The sequence below is a fragment of the Mobula birostris genome, chromosome 16 (genome assembly GCF_030028105.1).
Source record: "Mobula birostris isolate sMobBir1 chromosome 16, sMobBir1.hap1, whole genome shotgun sequence".
Classification (NCBI taxonomy): Eukaryota; Metazoa; Chordata; class Chondrichthyes; order Myliobatiformes; family Myliobatidae; genus Mobula; species Mobula birostris.
This window is the reverse complement of record NC_092385.1, coordinates 72845805-72870616: the sequence shown is the minus strand read 5'-3', so window position 1 is coordinate 72870616 and position 24812 is coordinate 72845805. Positions and strand designations below refer to the sequence as shown.

General features: G+C 43.9%; 1 protein-coding gene across 1 annotated transcript in view; it reads left to right on the top strand.

The window, feature by feature from the left end:
- The window catches only part of LOC140210885 (monocarboxylate transporter 5-like), a 79553-nt gene that overhangs the window by 35598 nt on the left and 19143 nt on the right, over positions 1 to 24812 (top strand). The window contains exons 2-4 of the mRNA XM_072280141.1: positions 597 to 729; positions 11256 to 11399; positions 16173 to 16334. Of these exons, the coding sequence (XP_072136242.1) occupies positions 597 to 729; positions 11256 to 11399; positions 16173 to 16334 (439 nt within the window). The remainder of the gene's footprint in view (positions 1 to 596; positions 730 to 11255; positions 11400 to 16172; positions 16335 to 24812) is intronic.

Genomic DNA, 24812 nt, shown 5'->3' with positions numbered 1-24812 from the left:
CACAGTCTGTTCTCTCCTGACAACTGTAGTCTCCGTTATCTCTGGCTATGCTCTTCATTCCTCAATGTCCTCTTCTGCTTCTTTCAGTTAGTCCCTTAAGTTTAAGCTCTCTTTCCATTGTCCATCCCATTACCTCCTGGGTTAAAGTCTCTTTTCATTGTCCACCCCATTGGCTCTTGGGTTCAGCTCCCTTTCTGTTGTCCACCCCATTAGATATTAGGTTAATGGCTCTTTCCATTATCCGCCCCATTTTTGTATGATAGCAGCTTTGCAAAGTACCTTGGGACTTTGAAGGTGCAACATAAACACATTGTTGGCTTTTGGATTATAATTCCAGGTAATTGACCCATGTAATTCTTAGGCGTGTAGCATAACACCAATGCTCAATGGAGCAACACTAACACTAATGACAACTAAAAGCATTGTTGCACATGAAAGTGGTGTAGTGATGTGTCTTGTTATCATGACAACAGTCTGTGTGCTGGGGGTCCTTGATGTACAGGCTGGGTCATGATAGCTGCACGCTCCATGAAACATTGCTTAGCAGTGGGGACGGCATCAGATTAACATTTCTTCTTTCTCGTTGATTCTTGCAGATAAATATGTTGATCATGGGAATACTGAAATCATTTGGCATCTTATCTGTAGCACTACAGGAAACATTCAAGGCATCGATGGAACAGATCAGTTGGATTGGATCAATTATGTCATGTGTACGATTAACAGCAGGTAACATTAATATTCAAGGCATTGCTAATGTTACATAACCGGCAACAACGAATATCAATTGAGACAGGTTATATAAAAACAACCAAACATTTATTAAACAAACAACTTCCGCCACCTCCAACGGGATCCCACCACTAAGCACATCTTTCCCTCACCCCCTCTCTCTGCTTTCCGTAGGGATCACTCCCTACGTGACTCCCTTGTCCATTCGTCCCCCCCATCCCTCCCCACTGATCTCCCTCCTGGCACTTATCCTTGTAAGCAGAACAAGTGCTACACATGCCCTTACACCTCCTCCCTCACTACCATTCAGGACCCCAGACAGTCCTTCCAGGTGAGGCGACACTTCGCCTGTGAGTCGGCTGGGGTGGTATACTGCATCCGGTGCTCCCGGTGTGGCCTTATATAGGCGAGACCCGACGCAGACTGGGAGACCGCTTTGCTGAACACCTACGCTCTGTCCGCCAGAGAAAGCAGGATCTCCCAGTGTCCACACATTTTAATTCCACATCCCATTCCCATTCTGACATGTCTATCCACGGCCTCCTCTACTGTAAAGATGAAGCCACACTCAGGTTGGAGGAACAACACCTTATATTCCGTCTGGGTAGCCTCCAACCTGATGGCATGAGCATCGACTTCTCTAACCTCTGCTAATGCCCCACCTCCCCCTTGTACCCCATCCGTTATTTATTTTTATTTTTATACACACATTCTTTCTCTCACTCTCCTTTTTCTCCCTCTGTCCCTCTGACTATACCCCTTGCCCATCCTCTGGGTTCCCCCCCCCTTGTCTTTCTCCCCGGACCTCCTGTCCCATGATCCTCTCATATCCCTTTTGCCAATCACCTGTCCACCTCTTGGCTCGATCCCTCCCCCTCCTGTCTTCTCCTATCATTTTGGATCTCCCCCTCCCCCTCCCACTTTCAAATCTCTTACTAACTCTTCCTTCAGTTAGTCCTGACGAAGGGTCTCGGCCTGAAACGTCGACTGTACCTCTTCCTAGAGATGCTGCCTGGCCTGCTGCATTCATCAGCAACTTTGATGTGTGTTGCTCAAACATGTATTAATCATGGATAAACAATAAAAAACAAATGAAAACCTTAAACAGACGTTAACCGCTATGCGGTCGTTCAACGAATTGACAATCAGTATTGATTCTTAAAACGACAAATTGGAAAACAATTCTTAAAGCGGTAAAGTCAAACACAGTTCTTAAAATGGTAAATTCGAAAGTCCAAAAGATTTATGCATTCAATTGGGAGAGACTTCTCTGGAGAAGGATTTCTTCATAGACGCAACTTTCCTGCTGGTTCTGTCCAAAGGATTCACGATGAAGGAAATAAACGGCTTAAAACAACTGACCTTAGTTTCTAGCGAGCACCTTGCATGAACTTCCTTGCTCTTTTGGCAAGAGTTATCTCGATGCAGGTCGTTACTTCTTCAACGAATACTCAATAAGGTCGATCCTTTATTAAACTGCTGAACATTCCCGACTTCTCTTAATCCTTCATATCCTGTTCTTCGATGAAGTCTTTACTCTCCAATACTACTGAAAAGATACACTAACAAACCTGGCAGCAATTGTCAAACTGCTGGCTCAGATTTCTGTATCTTACGTTAGAACATAAAACTCTGTTTAAAATCAAAACTGTGTCATACTGCAAATACACAGCGGAGCAGAGTATCTCATTAACGTTCTAACTGGAAAACACTAACTGCGTCATCAGAGGTCTTCCCTTTTATACCCATGGTGCACGTCATCACGTGACCTCACATCAGTGGGAAAATCACATCAGGTGACCTTCAAAAGACCATTACATCCTTCTCACAAGAAAGTCATAAGATCTCCTTGAGGTATGTAACACTAAATATTGTAAAACAACACACAGATACTTAAACGACAAAATTATATCTGCATGCACTTGCTGACTACAAGACATTTTGTTATTTTTTTATTTTTAAATTTAGAGATAGAGCACAGTATCAGGTCCTTCCATCCCAACGAGCTCACGTCACCCAATTACACCCATGTGTGACCAATTTACCTACTAACCTGCCCGGCTTTGGACTATGGGAGGAAAGAGAAGCACCTGGAGGAAACCCATATGACCACAGGGAGAACATACAAACTCCTTACAGAGAGTGGCAGGAATTTAACCTGGGGCACTGGCACCATAAAGCTATGCAGTAACCACTGTGCTACTGTGTCACAAGTGAGCTATCCTGTCCTCACAGATCTGGTCACCTCAATATGGATGCACTGCTGTATGGGCAATGTATATGTGGTGCTAGAGTTGTAGAAAATAGCATAGTACAGCAACAGGCCCTTTGCCTCACAATATCTCTACTGAATGTGATGCCAGATCTCTAGTGCCTGATCACAGAGTCATTGAGCAATGCAGCACAGAAACAGGCCATCAGCCTATCTAGTCTGTGCAAAATGTTATTCTGCCTAGTTCCATTGACCCATACCTCCACCTTAGCTCCATACCACTTCCATACATGTACATCCAAATTTCTCCTAAATGTTGAAATAAATCTCAAATCCACTACTTTTGTTGGCAGTTCATTCCATACTCACACCACTCTCTGAGTGCAGAATATCCTTTTCCAGTTTCTCTTAAACATTTCACCTTTCACCCTTAACCTACATGTATAACCTCAGTTCTCACACAGTCATAGAAAAGTACAGCACAGAAACAGGCCCTTCAGCCTATCTATTCAATGCCAAACCATTGAAAAATCCTACTCCCACTGACCTGCATCAGGACCCTAGCCTTCCATCCCCTACCATCCATGTAACTTCACATTTAAATTTCACTTAAATGTTTAGATCAAGCTCACATGCACCACTTGTGCTAGTAGATCACTCCACACTTTCACGGCCCTCTGAATGAAGAAGTTTCCCCTCATGTTCCCCTTAAACTTTTCACCATTCACCCTTTACCCATGACCGCTAGTTGCTTTCCCACCTAACCTCAATGCAAAAAACCTGTTTGCACTTACCCTGTCTGTACCCCTCATAATTTTGTAAACCTCTATCAAATCCTGTCAAGTGCCTTGCTAAAGTCCATGTAGACAACATCCACTGCTTTGCTTTCACCCACTTTTCTGGTAACTTCCTCGAAAAACTCTATAAGATCGGTTAAACATGACCATGCACAAAGCCATGCTGACTGTCCTTAATCAGTCCATGTCTATCCAGATTATATATCCAGTCCCGTAGAGTACTTTCCAATAACTTTCCCACTACATGTTAGATTCAGCAGCCTATAATTTCCTAGTTTATGTTTAGAGCCTTTCTTAAACAGTGGAACAGCATTAGCTATCCTCCAATCGTCTGGTATCTCAGCTATTGTTAAGGATGATTTAAATATTTCTGGTAGGGCCCATGCAGTTTCTGCACTTGACATTCACAAAGTCTGAGAGAACACCTTCTCAGGTCCTGGGATTTATGCACCCAGATTTGCCTCAGGACAGCAAACACCTCCTGCTCTGTAATCTGTATAGGTTCCATGAAGCCAAAGACACTTTGCCTCACTTCTATAGATTCTGTGGTGGTATCCTTAGTAAATGCAAGCAAAAAATTTATCTAAGATCTTCCCCATCTCTTTTGGCTCCACACATGGTTACCATTCTGATCTTCCAGAGGACCAATTTTGTCCCTTTCAATCCTTTGCTCCTTACATATCTGTAGAATCCCTTAGGGTTCTCCTTCAACTTGTCTGCTTGGGCAACCTCATGCCTTCTATAAGCCCTCCTGATTTCCTTCTTAAGTGTTCTCTTGCACTTCCTATACTCTATAATCACCTCTTTTGTTCCTACCTACCTGTACCAGCTCTGTACCTCCTTTTTGTTTCTTAACCAAGGTTTCAATATCTCTTGAAAATCAATGTTCACTATTCTTGTTATCGTTGCCTATTATCCATACAGGCACATACAAGCTTTGTACTCTCAAAACCTAACCTTTGAAGGCCTCCCACTTACAAAGTACACTGCTTCTAGAAAATAGCCAGCCCTAATCTGCACTTGGCAGATGATTCCTGATACCACCAAAATTGGCCTTTCTCCAATTTAGAATCTCAAGCTACTGACCAGACCTATCTTTTTGCATATTTACTTTGAAACTAATGTGATTGTGATCACCAGGTTCAAAGTATTCCCCTATACTAACGTCACATGCTCTGCTTCATTTCCTAATAAGAGATCAAGTATTGCACACTTTCTCATTGGGACTTCTACATCTTGACTAAGGAAACTTTACTGAACACATTTGACAAACACTATCCCATCTAGTCTTTAACAGTAAGGGAGCCTCAGTCAATATGTGGAAAGTCAAAATCCCCTACTCTAATAACCTTATGTTTCTTGCAACGGTCTGTGATCTCTCTACAAATTTGTTCTTCTAAATCCCACGGTCTGTTGGGTGGTCTGTAATATAGCCCCATTAATGCGGCCTTATCTTTCTTATTTCTCAGCTGTACCCATAATATCTCCCTAGTCAAGATCTCCAATCTATCCTGACAGAGCATTGGCATGACATTTTCCCTAACTAGTAACACCATCCCTCCTCCTTTAATCCTTCCCATTCTGTTACATCTAAATCAACAGAACCCCAGAATACTGAGCTGCCAGTCCTGCCCCTCCTACAACCAAGCCTCACTAATGGTGACAACATCATAACTCCAGGTGTTGATCCATGCCCTGAGCTCATCTGCTTTTCCAACAATACTACTTGCATTGAAATATATGCAGTTCAGGGCATTAGTCCCACCATGCTCAAGCTTTTGAATCCTGACTTTGTCTGAGGTCTTACCAACTTCTGTCTCTACAACATCTCCACTATCTGTTCTGGCATTCTAGTTCCCATTCCCCATTTTGATCCCACCATGCATCATTAACAAATCTCCTTGCTGGATATTAGTCTGCTTCCGGTTCGGATGCAAACCATCTCTTCTGTACAGATCCCACCTTCCCTGGAAGAGAGCCAAATGATCCAAAAATCTGATACCCTCCCTCCTACACCAACTCCATAGCCACATATTAAACTGTATAATCTTCCTAGTTCTGGCCTCACTAGCACATGGTACAGGTAGCAGTTCTGAGATCACAACCCTGGAGGTCGTGCCTTTTAACTTAGCACCTAACTCCCTGAACTCCCTATGCAGAACCTCGTTATTCATCCTACCTATGTCATTGATACCGACAGTACATGGAACACGACCTTTGGCTGTTCATCCTCCAACTTAATAATGCTAAAGACTTGATCTGAGATGTCCTGGCACCCAGGAGACAACATACCATTCGTGAATCTCGTTTTCATCTACAGAAACTCCTTTCTGTTCCCCTAACTAATGAATTGCTTATCACCAAATTTCGCTTCTTGTTCCCCCTTCCTTTCTGAATTGCAGGGTCAGGCTCAGTGCCAGAGACTACTGTGACCACTGTGACTTTCCACTGCTAGGTCACCCCTCCCCCCCCCACAGTACTCAAAGTGATGTACCTGTTGAGGGGGATGGCCACAAGGGTACTCACCCATCCTTACTGGAAAGAGCCTGCTTGCATTTACATTCAGAATGAGTGAGGCTAGAACTGAAGGTCCATATCCCTCTCTCTCCCTATATTCATGTCTAACAACCTCTTAAACACCACTATCCGCTTCCACCACCACTCCAGGCATGGCTGTCCTGGGAATGAATGCGTTAATATGTGGGAAACATTTGATGGCTCTGGGCCTGTTTAGTAGTGGAGGTTAGAAGAGTGAGGGGGGGATTTTGTGGAAATCTACCAATTATTGTAAGGCCTAGATAGAGTGGATGTGGAGAGGATGTTTTCTATAGTGGGAGATTCGAGAACAGGAGGGCACAGCTCGGATTGGAAAGACTTCCCCTTAGAACAGAGATAGATGAGGTGGAATTTCTTTAGGCAGAGGATGGAGAATCTGGATTTCATTGCCACAGCTGGCTGCAGAGACCAAGTCATTCAGTATACTTAAAGCGGAGGTTGCTACATTCTTGACTAGTAAGGTCATCAAAAGTTAAAGGGAGATGGCTGAGAGAGGGAAAATAAATCAACCATGATTGAATGGCCTAATTCGGCTCCTAAGTCTTTTGATCTTATGGCTGTAATCCTGCAGAAACAACTTGCCCCACTCATCTCCTTTGCACTCTCCCCCTCTTTCCTTAAATGCATGCCCACTTCTCCTTGCTACCATCAAGGAGGAAGTAAAGGAGCTTGAAGACACACACTCAAAATTTCAGGAAAACAGAAATAGCTTCTTCACCTCCACCATCAGATTTCTGAATGGATAATGAACCCATAAACACTACCCCAGTACTTTTTTTATACCTCTGATTTAATACTACTCATTTAATTATGTACAGTGCATATAAAAAGTATTCAACACCCTTGAAAATGTTCATGTTTTATTGTTTTATAACATTGAATCACAATGGATTTAATTTGGATTTTTAAATACTGATCAACAGAAAAAGACTTTTTCTGTCAAAGTGAAACCAGATCTCTACAAAATGATCTAAATTAATTACAAATATAAAAGACAAAATAATTGATTGCATAAGTATTCACCCACTTCAAGTCAGTTGTGTGCTGGGCCAGCAGGCTGAGGGTGGCAGACACCAACAGAATCAACAAACTCATTGGTAAGGCCAGTGATGTTGTGGGGATGGAACTGGACTCTCTCACAGTGGTGTCTGAAAAGAGGATGCTGTCCAAGTTGCATGCCATCTTGGTCAATGTCTCCCATCCACTACATAATGTACTGGGTGGGCACAGGAGTACATTTAGCCAGAGACTCATTCCACCGAGATGCAACACAGAGCATCATAGGAAGTCATTCCTGCCTGTGGCCATCAAACTTTACAACTCCTCCCTTGGAGGGTCAGACACCCTGAGCCAATAGGCTGGTCCTGGGCTTATTTCCTGGCACAATTTACATATTACTATTTAACTATTTATGGTTCTATTACTATTTATTATTTATGGTGCAACTGTAACGAAAACCAATTTCCCCCGGGATCAATAAAGTATGACTACTACTATTACTACTTTAGTAGATGCACCTTTGGTAGCAATTACAGCCTTGAGTCTGTGTGGATAGGTCTCTATCAGCTTTGCACATCTGGACACTACAATTTTTCCCCATTCTTCTTTACAAAACCGCTCAGCCACACATTCTGAATTGGGTTGAGGTCTGGACTCTGACTTGGCCACTTCAGAACATTAACTTTGTTGTTTTTAAACCATTCCTGTGTAGCTTTGGCTTTATGCTTTGGGGTCATTGTCTTGTTAGAGAACAAATCTTCTCCCAAATCTCAGTTCTCTTGCAGACTACATCAGGCTTTCCTCCAGGATTTCCCTGTATTTTGTTGCATTCATTTTACCCTCTACCTTCACACGCCTTCCAGGGCCTGCTGCAGTGAACCACCCCCACAGCATGATGCAGCCACCACCATGCTTCACAGTAGGGATGGTGTGTTTTTGATGATATGCAGTGTTTGGATTATGCCAAACATAGCATTTAGTCTGATGGTCAAAAAGCTCAATTTTGGTTTTATCATACTATAGAACCCCCTTTCATCTGACTTCAGAATCTCCCACAAGCCTTCTGGCAAATCTTCTAGCGGAGATTTCATGTGAGTTTTTTTTCAGCAGTGGTTTTCTCTCTGCACTCTCTCATAAAGCTGTGACTGGTGAAGCACCCAGGCAACAGTTGTTGTATGCGCAATCTCTCCCATCTCAGCCACGGAAGTTGTTGTCATCGGTCTCTTGGTGGCCTCACTCACTAGTCCTCTTCTTGCACAGTCACTCAGTTTTTGAGGACTACCTGCTTTAGACAGATTTACACCTGTTCTATATTCATTCTATTTCTTGATGATTGACTTAACTGTACTCCAAGGGATATTCAATGATAGGATGCAAAACTGGGCTGAGAAGTGGCAGATGGAGTTCAACCCAGATAAGTGTGAGGTGGTTCATTTTGGCAGGTCAAATATGATGGCAGAATTTACTATTATTGGTAAGACTCTTGGCAGTGTGCAGGATCTGAGGGATCTTGGGGTCCGAGTCCATAGGACACTCAAAGCTGTTGCGCAGGTTGACTCTGTGGTTAAGAAGGCATACGGTGCATTGGCCTTCATCAACCGTGGGATTGAGTTCAAGAGCTGAGAGGTAATGTTACAGCTTTATAGGACCCTGATCAATCCCCACTTGGAGTACTGTGCTCAGGTCTGGTCACCTTGCTACAGGAAGGATGTGGAAACCATAGAAAGGGTGCAGAGATTTACAAGGATGTTGCCTGGATTGGGGAGCATGCCTTATGAGAATAGGTTGAGTGAATTCAGCCTTTTCTCCTTGGAGCGTCGAAGGATGAGAGGTGACCTGATAGAGGTGTATAAGATGATGAGAGGCATTGATTGTGTGGATAGTCAGAGGCTTTTTCCCAGGGCTGAAATGGCTAGCACAAGAGGGCACAGTTTTAAGGTGATTGGAAGTAGGTACAGAGGAGATGTCAGGGGTAATTATTTTACTCATAGAGTGGTGAGTGTATGGAATGGGCTGCTGGCGACAGTGGTGGAAACGGATACGATAGCGTCTTTTAAGAGACTCCTGGATAGGTACATGGAGCTTAGAAAAATAGAGGGCTATGGGTAACCCTAGGTAATTTCTAAGGTAAGGACATGTTCGGCACAGCTTTGTGGGCTGAAGGGCCTGTATTATGCTGTAGGTTTTCTACATTTCTATGACTTGGAAATTTTACTGTATCCATCTCCTGACTTGTGCTTTTCAGTAACCTTTTTGTGGATTTGCTTGGAGTATTTTTTGTCTTCATGCTGTAGTTTTTGCCAGGATACTGACTCACAGCAGTTGGATATTCCCAGTAGAGGTGTATTTTTACCATAATCAATTGTAACACCTTGACCGCACTCAGGTCTCCAAAAGCAGATCTCAATTGAACTAATTATGTAACTTCTAAAACCAGTTGGCTGCATTAGTGATGATTTGGTGTATCATACTAAAGGGGGTGAATATTTCTACAATCAAAGAATTTGTGTTTTATATTTGTAATTAATTTAGGTCACTTTGTAGAGATTTGTTTTCACTTTGACACGAAAGAGTCTTTTTCTATTGAACAGTGTCAAAAAAAAGCCAAATTACATCCATTGTGATACATGTTGTAAAACAATAAAACATGAAAACTTTCAAGGGGATGAATATTTTTTATAGGCAATGCAAATATACCTGTTGTTATTTTTAGTTTTTATTATTATGGGATTGCAATGTACTGCTGCTGCAAGACAACAAATTTCACAATATATGGCAGTGATACTAAATGTGAGTCTGATTCCTCTAGTACTGGGACAGTTGCACTCTGGGAAAAAAAGATTCTGACTCTCTACCCCTCAATGCCTCTTACAGTCCTAAGAGCTTCAATTAGGTCTTCCCTCAGCCTCCACGTTTGTCCAGTTTTATTACAATGCATATGCTCTCATCCAAGCAGTATCCTGGTAAATTTCCTGTTACTGAGCTGAATAACCCCATTTGTGTTGATAGAGTTCTGTGGTTTGTAATGGAAAAGGCGCTGACCATGCAGTAGTCCAGTTGTGGATCTCCCACTGCCTCTGCAGTGCCAAGAGTGCAATGAGCTCTTCAAGCCTGTGCAGGGCACTGGAGAGTGTTGGACATCAAGGTTTTTAGAACACCTGTACTGGTTAATTGTTGTTTAACAAGAGTTGTTAAATGTTTAGAGTTCCTTCTCTTTTTTCTTGAGTGATTCACTCTTTATAATATGGTCTCTTGATGCTTTCTATTTTGACAGGCTTGGAGATTCTGTGTTACTTGTATTATTTAAGTGGATGCTGGACTAGTGCTGTTACAGCTCAGGGTGTTGGAGTTCTGAGATCAGTCCCAGCGTCCTCAGTACATCCTCCCCGTGGAATATGTGGGTTTCCTCTGGGTACCCTGGGTTCGTCTCACAGTCCAAAGACATGCTGGTTAGTAGGTTAATTGCTCATTGTAAATTGTCCCATGATTCGGCTAGGGTTTAATCCGAGCTTGCTGGGCTTATCTCAACAAATTAATAAATAACTCATACAGTTTTCCCAACTTTTTCATAATTTTCATGTCCGCCTGCCTTCACTTCCTTCTTGGAGGTCTTGCCAGCTAGATTGTCCCCTGGCATTTTGTCCAGAAAATCATTCCATATAGGAAATTAGCTATACAACAGGAAAGATAATTCCACCATGAGCGAAGAAATGCAGGCCAATTCCTGACCTTATTCCCTACACAGTCTGGAGGGCTTAGTCGACTTTTAACAGCACAGTCTTCCCTCAGTCCTGCACCAGAATGTCAGCCTGGAGTTTTGTGTTTGAGATGGAATTTGAATGAAAGTGTCCTACCTTGTTGTACAGCCTATGAACTGGAGCAGCTCTGCGAATGACCAGTTGATGTCGTCCAACACTTCTCACCTTTCATTGCGATTATCTGTCATGTGTCTCTTCCAGGTCCCATTGCTGCCATATTCTGTGGAAAACTCGGTGAAAAGCAGACTGGAATTCTGGGAGGAGCCATGGTCTCGACTGGATTGTTTTTAAGCACCTACATTGAACAAATTGCCCTCCTGTATGTCAGCCTTGGCCTATTGGCAGGTGAGGGCAGTATTTACTGAAATGCACAGGAGCAGTGACCTTTCTCCAGACCAGGAGCTGTGGAGCAGCTTATAAACTCCTCTGCCTCTGCCTTCCCTGTGCAATGGGCACAGTCAGAGTAAGCTAACTGGACAAATGGGGATGATTTTTATATAGGGAGATGCTTAATTATGCATGGGCTAGTATTGACTTGTTGGTCTGGGTATTATTCTTGCTCTGGGTGCAAGAGATCCCATGTTCAAATCCTGAACAAACCCAGCTTTGGGTGTTATGGTAGCAGAGCAGTTAATGTGACGCTATTACAGTTTGGAGTTCAATTCTGTGTCCTCTGTAATGAGTGTGTACATCCTCCCCGTGGAATACGTGGGTGTTCTCTCAGTTATCTGGTTTCCTCTCACAGTCCAAAGATGTACCAGCTAGAAGGTTAATTGATCATTCTAAATTGCACTGGGATTAGACTAGGATTAAATTGCTCTGGGATTAGGCTAGGATTAAACTGAGGTTGTTGAGGTGGCACGGCTTGAAGTGCTGGAACAGCCTATTCTGTGCTAAAGTGGGAGGGTCCATGACCAGAGGGCACCCCTTCAGAACAGAAGAGAACAGGAATTTCTTTAGCCAGAGGGCAATGAATCTGTGGAGTTCTTTGCCACAGACAGCTACGGAGGCCAAGGCATTGGGTATTTTTAAAGCAGAGGTTACTAGGTTCTGGATTAGTAAGGAGGGGTCAAAAAGTTATGGGGGAGAAGGCAGGAGAATGGGGTTGAGAAGAATAATAAATCAGCCAAGCTGGAATGGGAGAGTAAATTAGATAGGCTCAATGGCCCAATTCTGCTCATATGTTTTATGGTTTAAAAGATGAAAGCTCGGATCGTAGTCCAAACCTGATTGGTGAGGATGTCTCTGTTAATCATTCCTCACTGCATTATAGGAACTCCCTCCATCATTCACACACACATGACCCCATCAACAGAGGTTATCGCTGATATCTCTGGACACAGCCACCAAGGAGGGCTATATGTGGAATGGCTTATGGTATGGAAAGCAGTGCTCTCCCTCTGATGGCGAGATTGCCCCACAATAGTGTAGCAGTTAGTGTGACACTATTATAGCTCAGAGCACTGGAGTTCGGAGTTTGTTTCCAGTGCTGTCTATAAGGAATTTATACATTTTCCCTTTGAGTTTACTATGGGTCTTCTGGTTTTCTCCCACAGTCCAAAGACATACTGGTTAGTAAGTTAATTAGTTATTGTGGAATGTCCTGTGGTTAGGCTAGGGCTAAATTGGCAGGTTGCAGGGCAGTGCGGCATGTAGTGGCGGAAGGGTCTGTTCTGCACTGTATCCCTCTGTAAAAATAAACCAAAATAAAACTAAATTAAATGATCAAGCACAAAATAATCTGCAGATGCTGGGGTCAAAGCAACACTCACAACACACTGGAGGAACTCAGCAGGTCAGGCAGCATCCATGGAAAAGATCGGTCGACGTTTCAGGCCGGAACCCTTCGTCAGGACTGTAGAGGGAAGGGGCAGAGGCCCTATGAAAAAGGTGGGGGGAGGGTGACTAATCCCAACCTCACCATCAAACCTGCTGACAAAGTTGGTGCTCTAGTAGTCTGGCCGATGGACCTCCACCTCAATGAGACCAAACGGCAGCTCTCTGACACCTCCTCTTACTTACCCCTGGAACAGGACCCCACCAAAAAACATCAAACCATTGTCTCCCGTACCATCACCGCCCTTATCAACTCCGGAAACCTTCCATCCTCCGCCACTAAACTCATAATTCCCACACCCCGTACCGCTCGGTTTTACCTCCTTCCCAAGATCCACAAGCCTGACTGTCCCGGCAGACCCATAGTTTCTGCCTGCTCCTGTCCCACCGAACTTGTGTCTGCCTACCTGGACTCCATTTTGTCACCCATAGTTCAGTCTCTCCCCACCTACATCCGGGATACATCCCATGCCCTCCACCTCTTCAATAACTTCCAGTTTCCCGGTCCCAACCGCTTCATTTTCACTATGGATGTCCAATCCCTACACACCTCCATTCCCCATGAAGAAGACCTCAAAGCCCTCCGCTACTTTCTGGATAATAGACCTCACCAGTTCCCCTCCACCACTACCCTCCTCTAGTTAGCGGAACTGGTTCTCACACTCAATAACTTCTCTTTTGGCTCTTCCCACTTTTTTCAGACCAAGGGTGTAGCTATGGGAACTTGCATGAGCCCTAGCTATGCCTGCCTCCTTGTTGGTTATGTTGGACAGTCTGTGCTCCAAACCTATTCTGGTATTGCTCCCCAACTTTTCCGTCGGTACATTGACGACGGCATTGGTGCTGCTTCCTGCACCCATGCTGAGCTCGTCAATTTCATCGACTTTACTTCTAACTTCCACCCAGCCCTCAAATTCACTTGGTCTATCCCTTTCTTTCCCCTTTCTCGATCTCTTGGTCTCCATCTCTGGAGACAGACTGTCCACTGACATCTTCTACAAGCCCACTGACTCTCATAACTAGCTCAACTATACCTCTTCCCACCCTGCCACATGCAAAAATGCCATTCCCTATTCCCAGTTCCTCCATCTCTGCCACATCTGCTCCCAGGATGAGGTTTTCCATTCCAGGATATCTCAAATGTCCTCTTTCTTTAAAGATTGTGGTTTCCCTTCTACCGTCATTAATGATGCCCTCACCTGCAGCTCCTCCATTTCCCGCACTTCGGCCCTCACCCCATCCTCCCGCCACCACAACAGGGACAGAGTTCCCCTTGTCCTCACCTACCACCCCACCAGCCTCCGGATCCAGCACATTATCCTCCGCAACTTCCGCCACCTTCAACAGGACCCCACCACTAAGCACATCTTTCCCTCCCCACCCCTCTCCGCCTTCCGCAGGGATCGATCCCTCTGCGACTCCCTGGTCCACACGTCCCTCCCCACGGATCTCCCACCTGGCATTTATCCCTGTAAGCTCAAGTTCTACACCTGTCCCTACACCTCATCTCTTGCCACAATTCAGGGCCCCAAACAGTCCTTCTAGGTGGGGCAACACTTCACTCGTGAGTCTGTTGGGGTCATCTATTGCATCCGGTGCTCCCGGTGCGGCCTTCTCTACATCGGTGAAACCCGACGCAGATTGGGGGACCGCATCGTCGAGCACCTCCACTCCGTCCACCAAAATAGACAGGATCTCCCAGTAGCCACCCACTTCAACTCTGCTTCCCACTCCCATTCAGATATGTCCATACCTGGCCTCCTCTACTGCCATGATGAGGCTAAACTCAGGTTGGAGGAGCAACACCTCATATACCGTCTAGGTAGTCTCCAGCCCCTTGGTATGAACATAGAATTCCCCAGCTTCTGGTAATTCCCTCCCCCTCCCTTCCTCTATCCCAGTTTCACTCTGCCCCCTCCCCCAGCTGCCTACCACCTCCCTCTTGGTTCCGCCTCCTTCTACTACCCATTGTGTTTTCCCCTATTCTTTCTTCACCTTTCCTGCCTATCACTTCCTTGCTTCCCCTCCCCCACCCCTTTATCTTTCCCCTTACTGGTTTTTCACCTGGAACCTACCAGCCTTCTCCTTCCCACCCTCCCCCCACCTTCTTCATGGGGCCTCTGCCCCTTCCCCCTACAGTCCTGACGAAGGGTTCCGGCCCGAAACGTCGACTGATCTTTTCCATGGATGCTGCCCGACCTGCTGAGTTCCTCCAGCATGTTGTGAGTGTTGCTAAATTAAATGATCTATGCCAGTGGTCCCCAACTACCGGGCAGCAAAGCATGTGCTACCAGGCTGCAAGGAAACAATAGGATTTGGCGATATGAAATGATGTGTGAGTCAGCTGCACCTTTCCTCATTCCCTGTCACGCACTGTTGAACTTGAAGATCCCACCCCCCACCCCGTCAGCCGGTCCACAAGAATATTGTCAATATTAAACTGGTTCGCGGTGCGCAAAAGATTGGGGATCCCTGATCTATGACAGTCCTTCATATCAATCCTCTGCTACATTTGGGAAGTTAATTTCTTCCACTCCACACTCTCTTTTCTCCTGGAGGTCTCCTTGTCTCATGCCCCGTTCCTGAAGCTTTGAAACCTGTGTTATTTCATTTAACCTGGGTGTCAACTACCTTTCCACTCATCTACTTTAATAGATGTAGATTAAGGATTTGTTCATCACATATACATCAAAGAGATACAGTGAAATGCATGATTTGCATCACTGGTCAATGCAATTCAAGAATTATGCTGGGGCAGCATGCAAGGGTCGCACACTTCTAACACCAACATAACACGCCCACAGCTCACAAATCCTAACTGTGTGCTTTTGGAATGTCGGAGGAAAGCAGAGCACCCGGAGGAAACCCACATGGTCTTGGGGCAGAATGTACAAACTCCTTACTGACAGCAGCGAGAATTGAATCCCGACTGCTGATCTTTGATGTTGCAATGCCAATGATGAAATGAAAAGCAACTTTTGCAAGACAGTTCAAACAAATTTGACATCAATCCACATGAGAAGAAATTAGGACTAGCTTGGTGAAAGGAGACTGTTTTAAGGAAAGCCCAAAAGGAGAGCACAGCTGCAGAGACCTAACCTGACACTGAGGCAATGCAGCCTCAGCTATTGCCCCATTCTGATCAGGATAGCAGCTCAGTTGCTCCACAGCATCACACAATTATAGACTTACGCTGGTGAGGAAATCCCTCAGGTAATGACCATCTGTAGATAGCTTGTTCTGAAAACTAATGTGTATGTCTTCCTTAATTTCTCTTTTCAGGATGTGGTTTTGCCTTCCTGTCCCAGGCCGCAGTTCTTAATACAACCAAATACTTCCGTAGAAGGTTCAGCATGGCCTGTGCCATTTCCCGTTCAGGTACAGGCCTAACCTTTGTCCTGGCTCCATTTATTCAGTATTTGCTCAATGAATATGGCTGGAAAGGTGAGCTTCTAACCAAATCCTCAATGCAATTGAATTATTTCACCTTTAAACCTAATATTTATTTAGTATTTGAGCATGAAGATATAGTTCCAAACTTTAATCGACCATTGGTTATATACTGCAAAGCTAAAGGCTACTGTACTTACATTTTCACTGTTAGCCAATCTCAAACACAGAAACTATTGGGATGTAGCACTGTCTTCTAACACAGCTAGTTTTCATGGCTGGAGTTGCTCAAGGATCAAGGATCAACTTTATTCAGCATTGCAGTGGATTCCGGTTAACTGAGACACATTGGGACCAGTACATTTTGGCCTAATTAAGTGGCTGCCCTAATTACTTGAATTTACGTGGAAATAGTTAAAAAGAAATTTAGAAAAACAAATTGGGTAACAAATTCTGTATTTAAATGAAATACAGAACAAATTAGAAAACCACCAATACTACAACAGCACTGTAAACTTCTGTATTAGTTCCTAAAACTTAGTGACAGAGGAATTCATCTGTTCTTTTGACTGTAAGTGAACAAAATCAATGCAGACACCTAGTGCAGTTAACCGTCTGCTTTCATACAATCCTGTTGATGTTTGCATGTTCCAAATCTTCACTTTTATTCAAACATTTAAGATGATTGCCGATACCTTCAAATTCTTTGTGATTTGTAACTTATTGGAATAGTGAAATCGTTTCATTTTTCACTTCCACCGAGTCTGCTCTGCCATTCTATCATGGGCTGATCCAATTACTCTAGTCAGCCCCCCCACTTCCTTGCCTTCTCCCCATACCCTTTGATGCCTTGGCTAATCAAGAACCTATCTATCTCTGCCTTAAATGCACCCAATGACTTGGCCTCCACAGCCACTCGTGGTAACAAATTTCACAAATTTACCACTCTCCGCATTTCTCCACATCTCAGTTCTAAAAGGATGCCCTTCAATCCTGAAGTCGTGCCCTCTTGTCCCAGACTCCCCTACCAATGGAAATAGCTTTGCCATATCTAATATGTTTAGGCCTTTTAACATTTGGAATGTTTCTATGAGATCTCCCCTCATTCTCCTGAACACCAGGGAATACAGTCCTAGAGCTGCCAGACGTTCCTCATACAGTAACCCTTTTATTCCTGGAATCATTCTCATGAATCTTCTCTGAACCCTTTCAAATGTCAGTATATTCTTTCTAAAATAAGGAGACAAAACCTGCACACAATACTCCAAGTGTGGTCTCACAAGTGCCTTATAGAGCCTCAACATAGAGCTGTTAGGGAGGGTTTAAACTAATTTGGCAGGGGAATGGGAACCGGAATGACAGAGCGGAGGAAGGGGAAACCAGAAATAAATCTAAGATAGTGAGCAGTAAAGATGTCAGGAAAGACAGGCAGGTGATGGAGCAAATTCGTAGCCATTGGGATGAGTTGCAGTGCAATAAAGTTGCAGTGAAATCAAAGTGAAAAGTACCAAATACTGGTCTTAAGGTGTTATACTTAAATGCATGCAGCATAAGGAATAAGATGGATGATCTTGTCATACAGCTACAGATTGGCAGGTATGATATTGTGGCCATCACTGAGACCTGGCTAAAGGATGCATGTCTCTGGGAGCTGAACGTCCAAGGATACACAGTGTATCGGAAGGATAGGAAGGTAGGCAGAGGGGGAGGCGTGGCTTTATTGGTAAGAAATGATATTAAATCATTAGAAAGAGGTGATATAGGATCGGAAGGTGCAGAATCTTTATGGGTTGAGCTAAGAAATAGCAGGGGTAAAAGGACCCTGATGGCAGTTATTTATAGGCCTCCAAACAGCTGCAGTGATGTGGACTACAAATTACAACTGGAAATAGAAAAGGCTTGTCAGAAGGGCAGTGTTATGATAATTGTGGGGGATTTTAACATGCGAGTGGATTGGGAAAATTAGGTCGGCACTGGATCTCGAGAGAGAATTTGTAGAATGTCTGCAAGATGGCATTTTAGAACCGCTTGTTGTTAAGCCCACTAGGGGATCGGCTGTACTGGATTGGGTATTGTGTAATGAACCGGAGGTGATTAGAGAGATTGAGGTGAAGGAACCCTTAGGAGACAGTGATCATAACATGACTGAGTTCACTGTGACATTTGAAAAAGAGAAGCCGAAATCTGATGTGTCGGTATTTCAGTGTAGTAAAGGAAATTGCAGTGGCATGAGAGAGGAACTGGCCAAAGTTGACTAGAAAGGGACACTGGCGGGAAGGACGGCAGAGCAGCTGTGGCTGGAGTTTATGCGAGAAGTGAGGAAGGTGCAAGACAGGTATATTCCAGAAAAGAAGAAATTTTCGAATGGAAAAAAGATGCAACCGTGGTTGACAAGAGAAGTCAAAGCCAAAGTTAAAGCAAAGGAGAGGGCATACAAGGAAGCAAAAATTAGTGGGAAGACAGAGGATTGGGAAGTTTTTAAAACCTTACAAAAGGAAACTAAGAAGGTCATTAAGAGAGAAAAGATTAACTGTGAAAGGAAGCTAGCAAATAATATCAAAGAGGATACTAAAAGCTTTTTCAAATATATAAAGAGTAAAAGACAGGTGAGAGTAGATATAGGACTGATAGAAAATGATGCTGGAGAAATAGTAATGGTAGATAAGGAGATGGCAGAGGAACTGAATGAGTATTTTGTATCAGTCTTCACTGAGGAAGATATCAGCAGTATACCGGACACTCAAGGGTGGCAGGGAAGAGAAGTGTGCGCAGTCACAATTACGACAGAGAAAGTACTCAGGAAGCTGAATAGTCTAAAGGTAGATAAATCTCCCGGACCAGATGGAATGCACCCTTGTGTTCTGAAGGAAGTAGCTGTGGAGATTGCGGAGGCATTAGTGATGATCTTTCAAAAGTCGATAGATTCTGGCATGGTTCCGGAGGACTGGAAGATTGCAAATGTCACTCCGCTATTTAAGAAGGGGGCAAGGAAGCAAAAAGGAAATTATAGACCTGTTAGCTTGACATTGGTGGTTGGGAAGTTGTTGGAGTCAATTGTCAAGGATGAGATTACAGAGTACCTGGAGGCATATGACATGATAGGCAGAACTCAGCATGGATTCCTTAAAGGAAAATCATGCCTGACAAACCTATTACAATTTTTTGAGGAAATTACCAGTAGGCTAGACAAGGGAGATGAGGTGGATGTTGTATATTTGGATTTTCAGAAGGCCTTTGACAAGGTGCCACACATGAGGCTACTTAACAAGATAAGAGCCCATGGAATGACGGGAAAGATACATACGTGGATAGAGCATTGGTTGATTGGCAGGAAACAGGCAGTGGGAATAAAGGGATCCTATTCTGGTTGGCTGCTGGCTACCAGTGGTGTTCCACAAGGGTCCGTGTTGGAGCCGCTTCTTTTTACATTGTACATCAACGATTTGGATTATGGAATAGCTAGCTTTGTGGCTAAGTTTGCTGATGATACAAAGATAGGTGGAGGGGCTGGTAGTGCTGAGGAAACAGAGTCTGCAGAGAGACTTGGATAGATTGGAAGAATGGGTAGAGAAGTGGCAAATGAAGTACAATGTTGGAAAGTGTATGGTTACGCACTTTGGCAGAAGTAATAAACGGGCAGACTATTATTTAAATGGGGAAAGAATTCAAAGTTCTGAGATGCAACGGGACTTGGGAGTCCTTGTACAGGATACCCTTAAGGTTAACCTCCAGGTTGAGTCAGTAGTGAAGAAGGCGAATGCAAAGTTGGCATTCATTTCTAGAGGAATAGAGTATAGGAGCAGGGATGTGATGTTGAGGCTCTATAAGGCGCTGGTGAGACCTCACTTGGAGTACTGTGGGCAGTTTTGGTCTCCTTATTTAAGAAAGGATGTGCTGACATTGGAGAGGGTACAGAGAAGATTCACTAGAATGATTCTGGGAATGAGAGGGTTAACATATGAGGAACATTTGTCTGCTCTTGGACTGTATTCCTTGGAGTTTAGAAGAATGAGGGGAGACCTCATAGAAACATTTCGAATATTGAAAGGCATGGACAGAGCGGATGTGGCAAAGTTGTTTCCCATGATGGGGGAGTCTAGTACGAGAGGGCATGACTTAAGGATTGAAGGGCGCCCATTCAGAACAGAAATGCGAAGAAATTTTTTTAGCCAGAGGATGGTAAATCTATGGAATTTGTTGCCACGGGCAGCAGTAGAGGCCGAGTCACTGGGTGTACTTAAGGCAGAGATTGATAGGTATCTGAGTAGCCAGGGCATCAAAGGTTATGGTGAAAAGGCGGGGGAGTGGGACTAAATGGGAGAATGGATCAGCTCATGATAAAATGGCGGAGCAGACTCGATTGGCCGAATGGCCGACTTCTGCTCCTTTGTCTTATGGTCTTATGGTCTAACATCACATCCCTGATCTTATATTCTATACCTCTAGAAATGAACGCCAACATTGCATTTGCCTTCACCACCCACTCAACCTGGAGGTTAACCTTTAGTGTATCCTGCACGAGGACTCCTTAGTCCCTTTACATCTCTGCGTTTTGAATTCTCTCCCCATTTAAGTAATAGTCTGTCCATTTATTTCTTCCACCAAAGTGCATGACCATACACTTTCCAACATTGTATTTCGTTTTCCATTTCTTCGCCCATTCCCAATCTCTGTTTCCTCAACACTACCTGCTCCTCCACCTATCGTTGTATGATCGGCAAAGTTAGCTCTTAGTCCCATAGTCCAAATCATTGACATACATCATAAAAAGCAGCTGTCCTAACACCGACCCCTATGGAACTCCTCTGATAACTGGCAGCCAACCAGAATAGGATCCCTTTATTCCCACTCTTTTTACTGCCGATCAGCCACTGCTCCACCCATGCTACTAACTTCCCTATAATTCCATGGGCTCTTATCTTGCTAAACAGCCTTGTGTGTCAAAGGCCTTCTGAAAATCCAAGTACACCACATCTACTGCATCGCCTTTGTTTACGCTGCTTGTGAGTTCCTCAAAGAATTGCAGTTGGTTTGTTAGGCAGGATTTTCCTTTCAGGAAACCATGCTGGCTTTGGCCTATTTTGTCATGTGCCTCCAGGTACTCCATATTCTCATCCCTAACAATCAATTCCAACATCTTCCCAACCACTGATGTCAGGCTAACAGGTCTATAGTTTACCTTTCTGCTGCCTCCCACCCTTCTTATATAACAGATTAACATGTGCAATTTTCCAGTCATCCGGTACAATGCCAGAATCTTACCAATTTTTAAAAGATCATTATTAATGCCTCTGCAATCTCTCCAGCTACTTCCTTCAGAACCCAAGGGTGCATTCCATCAGGTCCAGGAGAGTTATCCACCCTCAGACCATTAAGCTTCCTGAGCACCTTCTCAGTCGTAATTTTCATTGAGCATACTTCACTTCCCAGACACTCTTGAATGTCCGGTGTACTGCAGATGTCTTCCACTGTGAAGACTGATGCAAAATACGCATTCAGATCCTCTGACATCTCTGCGTCTCTCATTACAATATCTTCAATGTCATTTTCTATTGGTCCTATATCTACCCTCAACTCTCTTTTACCCTTTATATACTTAAAAAAGCCTTTAGTATCTTCTTTGATATTAGTCGCCAGCTTTCTTTCATAATTTATCTTTTCCTTCCTAATGACCTTCTTAGTTTCCTTCGCAAGTTTTTAAAAGCTTCAGAATACTCTGCACCTCGTCGGAGACATCCCGTACCCTGGCACCTGGGGGGCAACACACTATGCTGGTATCTCTATCAGACTGACAGAACCTCCTGTCTGTTCCCCTCACTATGGAATCCCCATGACTTCCACATTCCTCATCTTCTTCTCTCCTTTCTGCACCACAGAACCAGGCTCAGTGCCATAGACCCAATCGCTGTGGTTGTCCACTGTCAGGTCACCCCCTCAACAGCATCCAAAATGAGATAACGATTATTGAGGGGGATGGCCACAGGGGTGCTCTCTACTATCTGAGCTCTTCCCTTCCCTTCCCTGACAGTCACTCACTTACTAACTCCTGCATCCTCTGGCTGACCAACTCCCTGTAGCTCCTATCTATCTCATGCTCACATTCCCTAATAAGCTGTAGGTCATCAAGCTGCAGCTTCGGATCCCTAACACAGTCTCTCAGAAACTGCATCTCGGAGCACCTGGTGCAGATCTGGTCATCTGGGAGACTGGAAGATTCCCAGGATTCCCACATCTGACATCCAGAGCAAAGTGCTAACCCTACAGACACGCTCTCCATTCCTCAAATATTGCAAGGGAAAAGAATGAAGTCTACTTACCCGCTGACTTCGCTGAAGCCCGCTTTTGCTGAAGCTGGAATGAGCCAAAGCCCTACCATTCAGACTCAGACCGCTCCGATGATGACCGCTTCTTAGATGACTGCTCCGCTAGGCAGTGTCTCCTTTTTCATACTGGAACCTCCCCTGCTCTCCAACACATAATTGGTTATAGCTGACTCCCGTGAAGCTCTCCCATTTAAACGTCGCTCTCGGACCTGTGCGCCACCTCCTCTGTCGTAGCTCTCCAACTCACGATTGGTGCGCTGGTTATGATACATTTTCATGTATTAGAAATTTGCTGTGATATATTGGCACAACATGCAAAAAAAAACAACACATTCAATAAGCTTTCTGAGGAAGCTTAAACAAGCATCACTCCCCACTAACATCTTAACTACATTCTACAGAGGCGTGGGTTGAGAGTGTGCTGACCTTTTGCATCACAACCTGGTACTCCAGCTGCAGTGCTGTCAACAAAAAAGCCTTGCAGAGGGTGGTTAGGGGAGCAGAGAAGGTTATTGGGGTCTCCCTACCTTCTGTCCAAGACCTCTTTCAGAGTCAATGCCTCCAGAAGACACGGGACATCATTAAAGACCCTTCACACCCTCTCCATGAACTGTGTGTTCTTCTACCATCAGGCAAACGTTACAGGAGCATCAAAACTAAAACCACAAGGCTACTAAACAGCTTCCTCCCACAGGCACTCAGACTGCTAAATAGCTGCTCTACCTGACTCTGCTTTGGACACTTTTAACTTGCACTGGACACTTATAACTTGATTTTAACTGACATGTGGCTGTTGTGTTTTACTATTTATTGTTATTATTATTTAGTGTTGCGTTTGTTATGTTATAATTGCACTGCTTCTGAGAAACACTGTCTCATTCTGCCCTGCAGAGCTGATGTACTGTTAGAATGACAATAAAGTTTTTTGAATCTTGAATCTTTGAATCTTGAATAATTCTAGTGAATAAAAAAAAATATAAAGATATTAGTTTGAGGTTAAAGTACAGATTTGGAATAAAATGTACATAAATGCCAGCATGTATTCACAATGTAAACAGCATTATAAAAAGTGCTTTAAAGTGTTTCCAGTGCAGTGGGATGTTGGGGGTATTAGGTAGAGAGGGGCGGGGAGGCTAATCAGATTAACTCCCTGGGGAAGAATCATTAAAAATGGCGTGAAGTTCTTGTTTTCACTGCCCCATAGCACTTTCCAGAGGGAGATTTTGAAAAGAAAGTTTGCTGGGTTAATAGTGTCCTCAGTGATTTTTCCCCACCCACTTCTTTGTCCTTGTCCTTTTCTGCTGATCTGACAGTTCACTGTATTTTTCATATATATTGAGATGATGTTGCACCAAGCCAGACAGTAATGGCAGTGTAGAATTGTGCCAGTACATTCTGGGAATGATGGAATTTTACTAACTGCCGTGAGAAGTATTGGCTCATTGGGTATGATTCTCACTTTGGGTGCAAGTGATCCTGGGTTTAAATCCCAGACAAGCCGGTCTTTTATGGGCAGTACAGTAGTGCCAGCGACTTGGGTCGAATTCCCACCACTGTTGTAGGGAGTTTGTATGTTCTCCCCATGACTGCATGAGTTTTCCCCGGGACCTCTGAATCTCTGCTTTCCTTCCACTTTCCAAAGATATACAGGTTAGGGTCAGTAGGTTAATTGGTCACATGGGTTTAATTGGGTGAAGCAGGCTTGTTAGGACAGAAGGGCCTGTTACTATTTTTTAAATAAATAAAAACATTCTCTGCCGAGCCCTTTTGTTCATGAATCTGCCCTCATACCTTCGTAATTTCCTTAGCTCAGATTGTAAACCTCATTTCAGATTGAACCACATCACAGCAGTGCAAAATTATATCACATTTGCAAACCATTTCTTGGGGAAGAGGCAGTGCAGGAACGATAGAGCAAACAGCAACCAAATAATATTAATCAGTGAGGGGGAGCATTGGCAAATGAGGTTCCTGGTATGAAGTCATATCAGACAGATACTCAGGTTGGAGAAAGGACTGATTAGATTAGATTATGAGGACACGCAGTCCTCTTTTATTGACATTTAGTAATGCATGCATTAAGAAATGACACAATATTCCTCCGATGTGATATCACAGAAACACAGGACAGATCAAGACTGAAAAACTAACAAAAACCACATAATTATAATGTATAGTTACAACAGTGCAACAATACCATAACTTGATG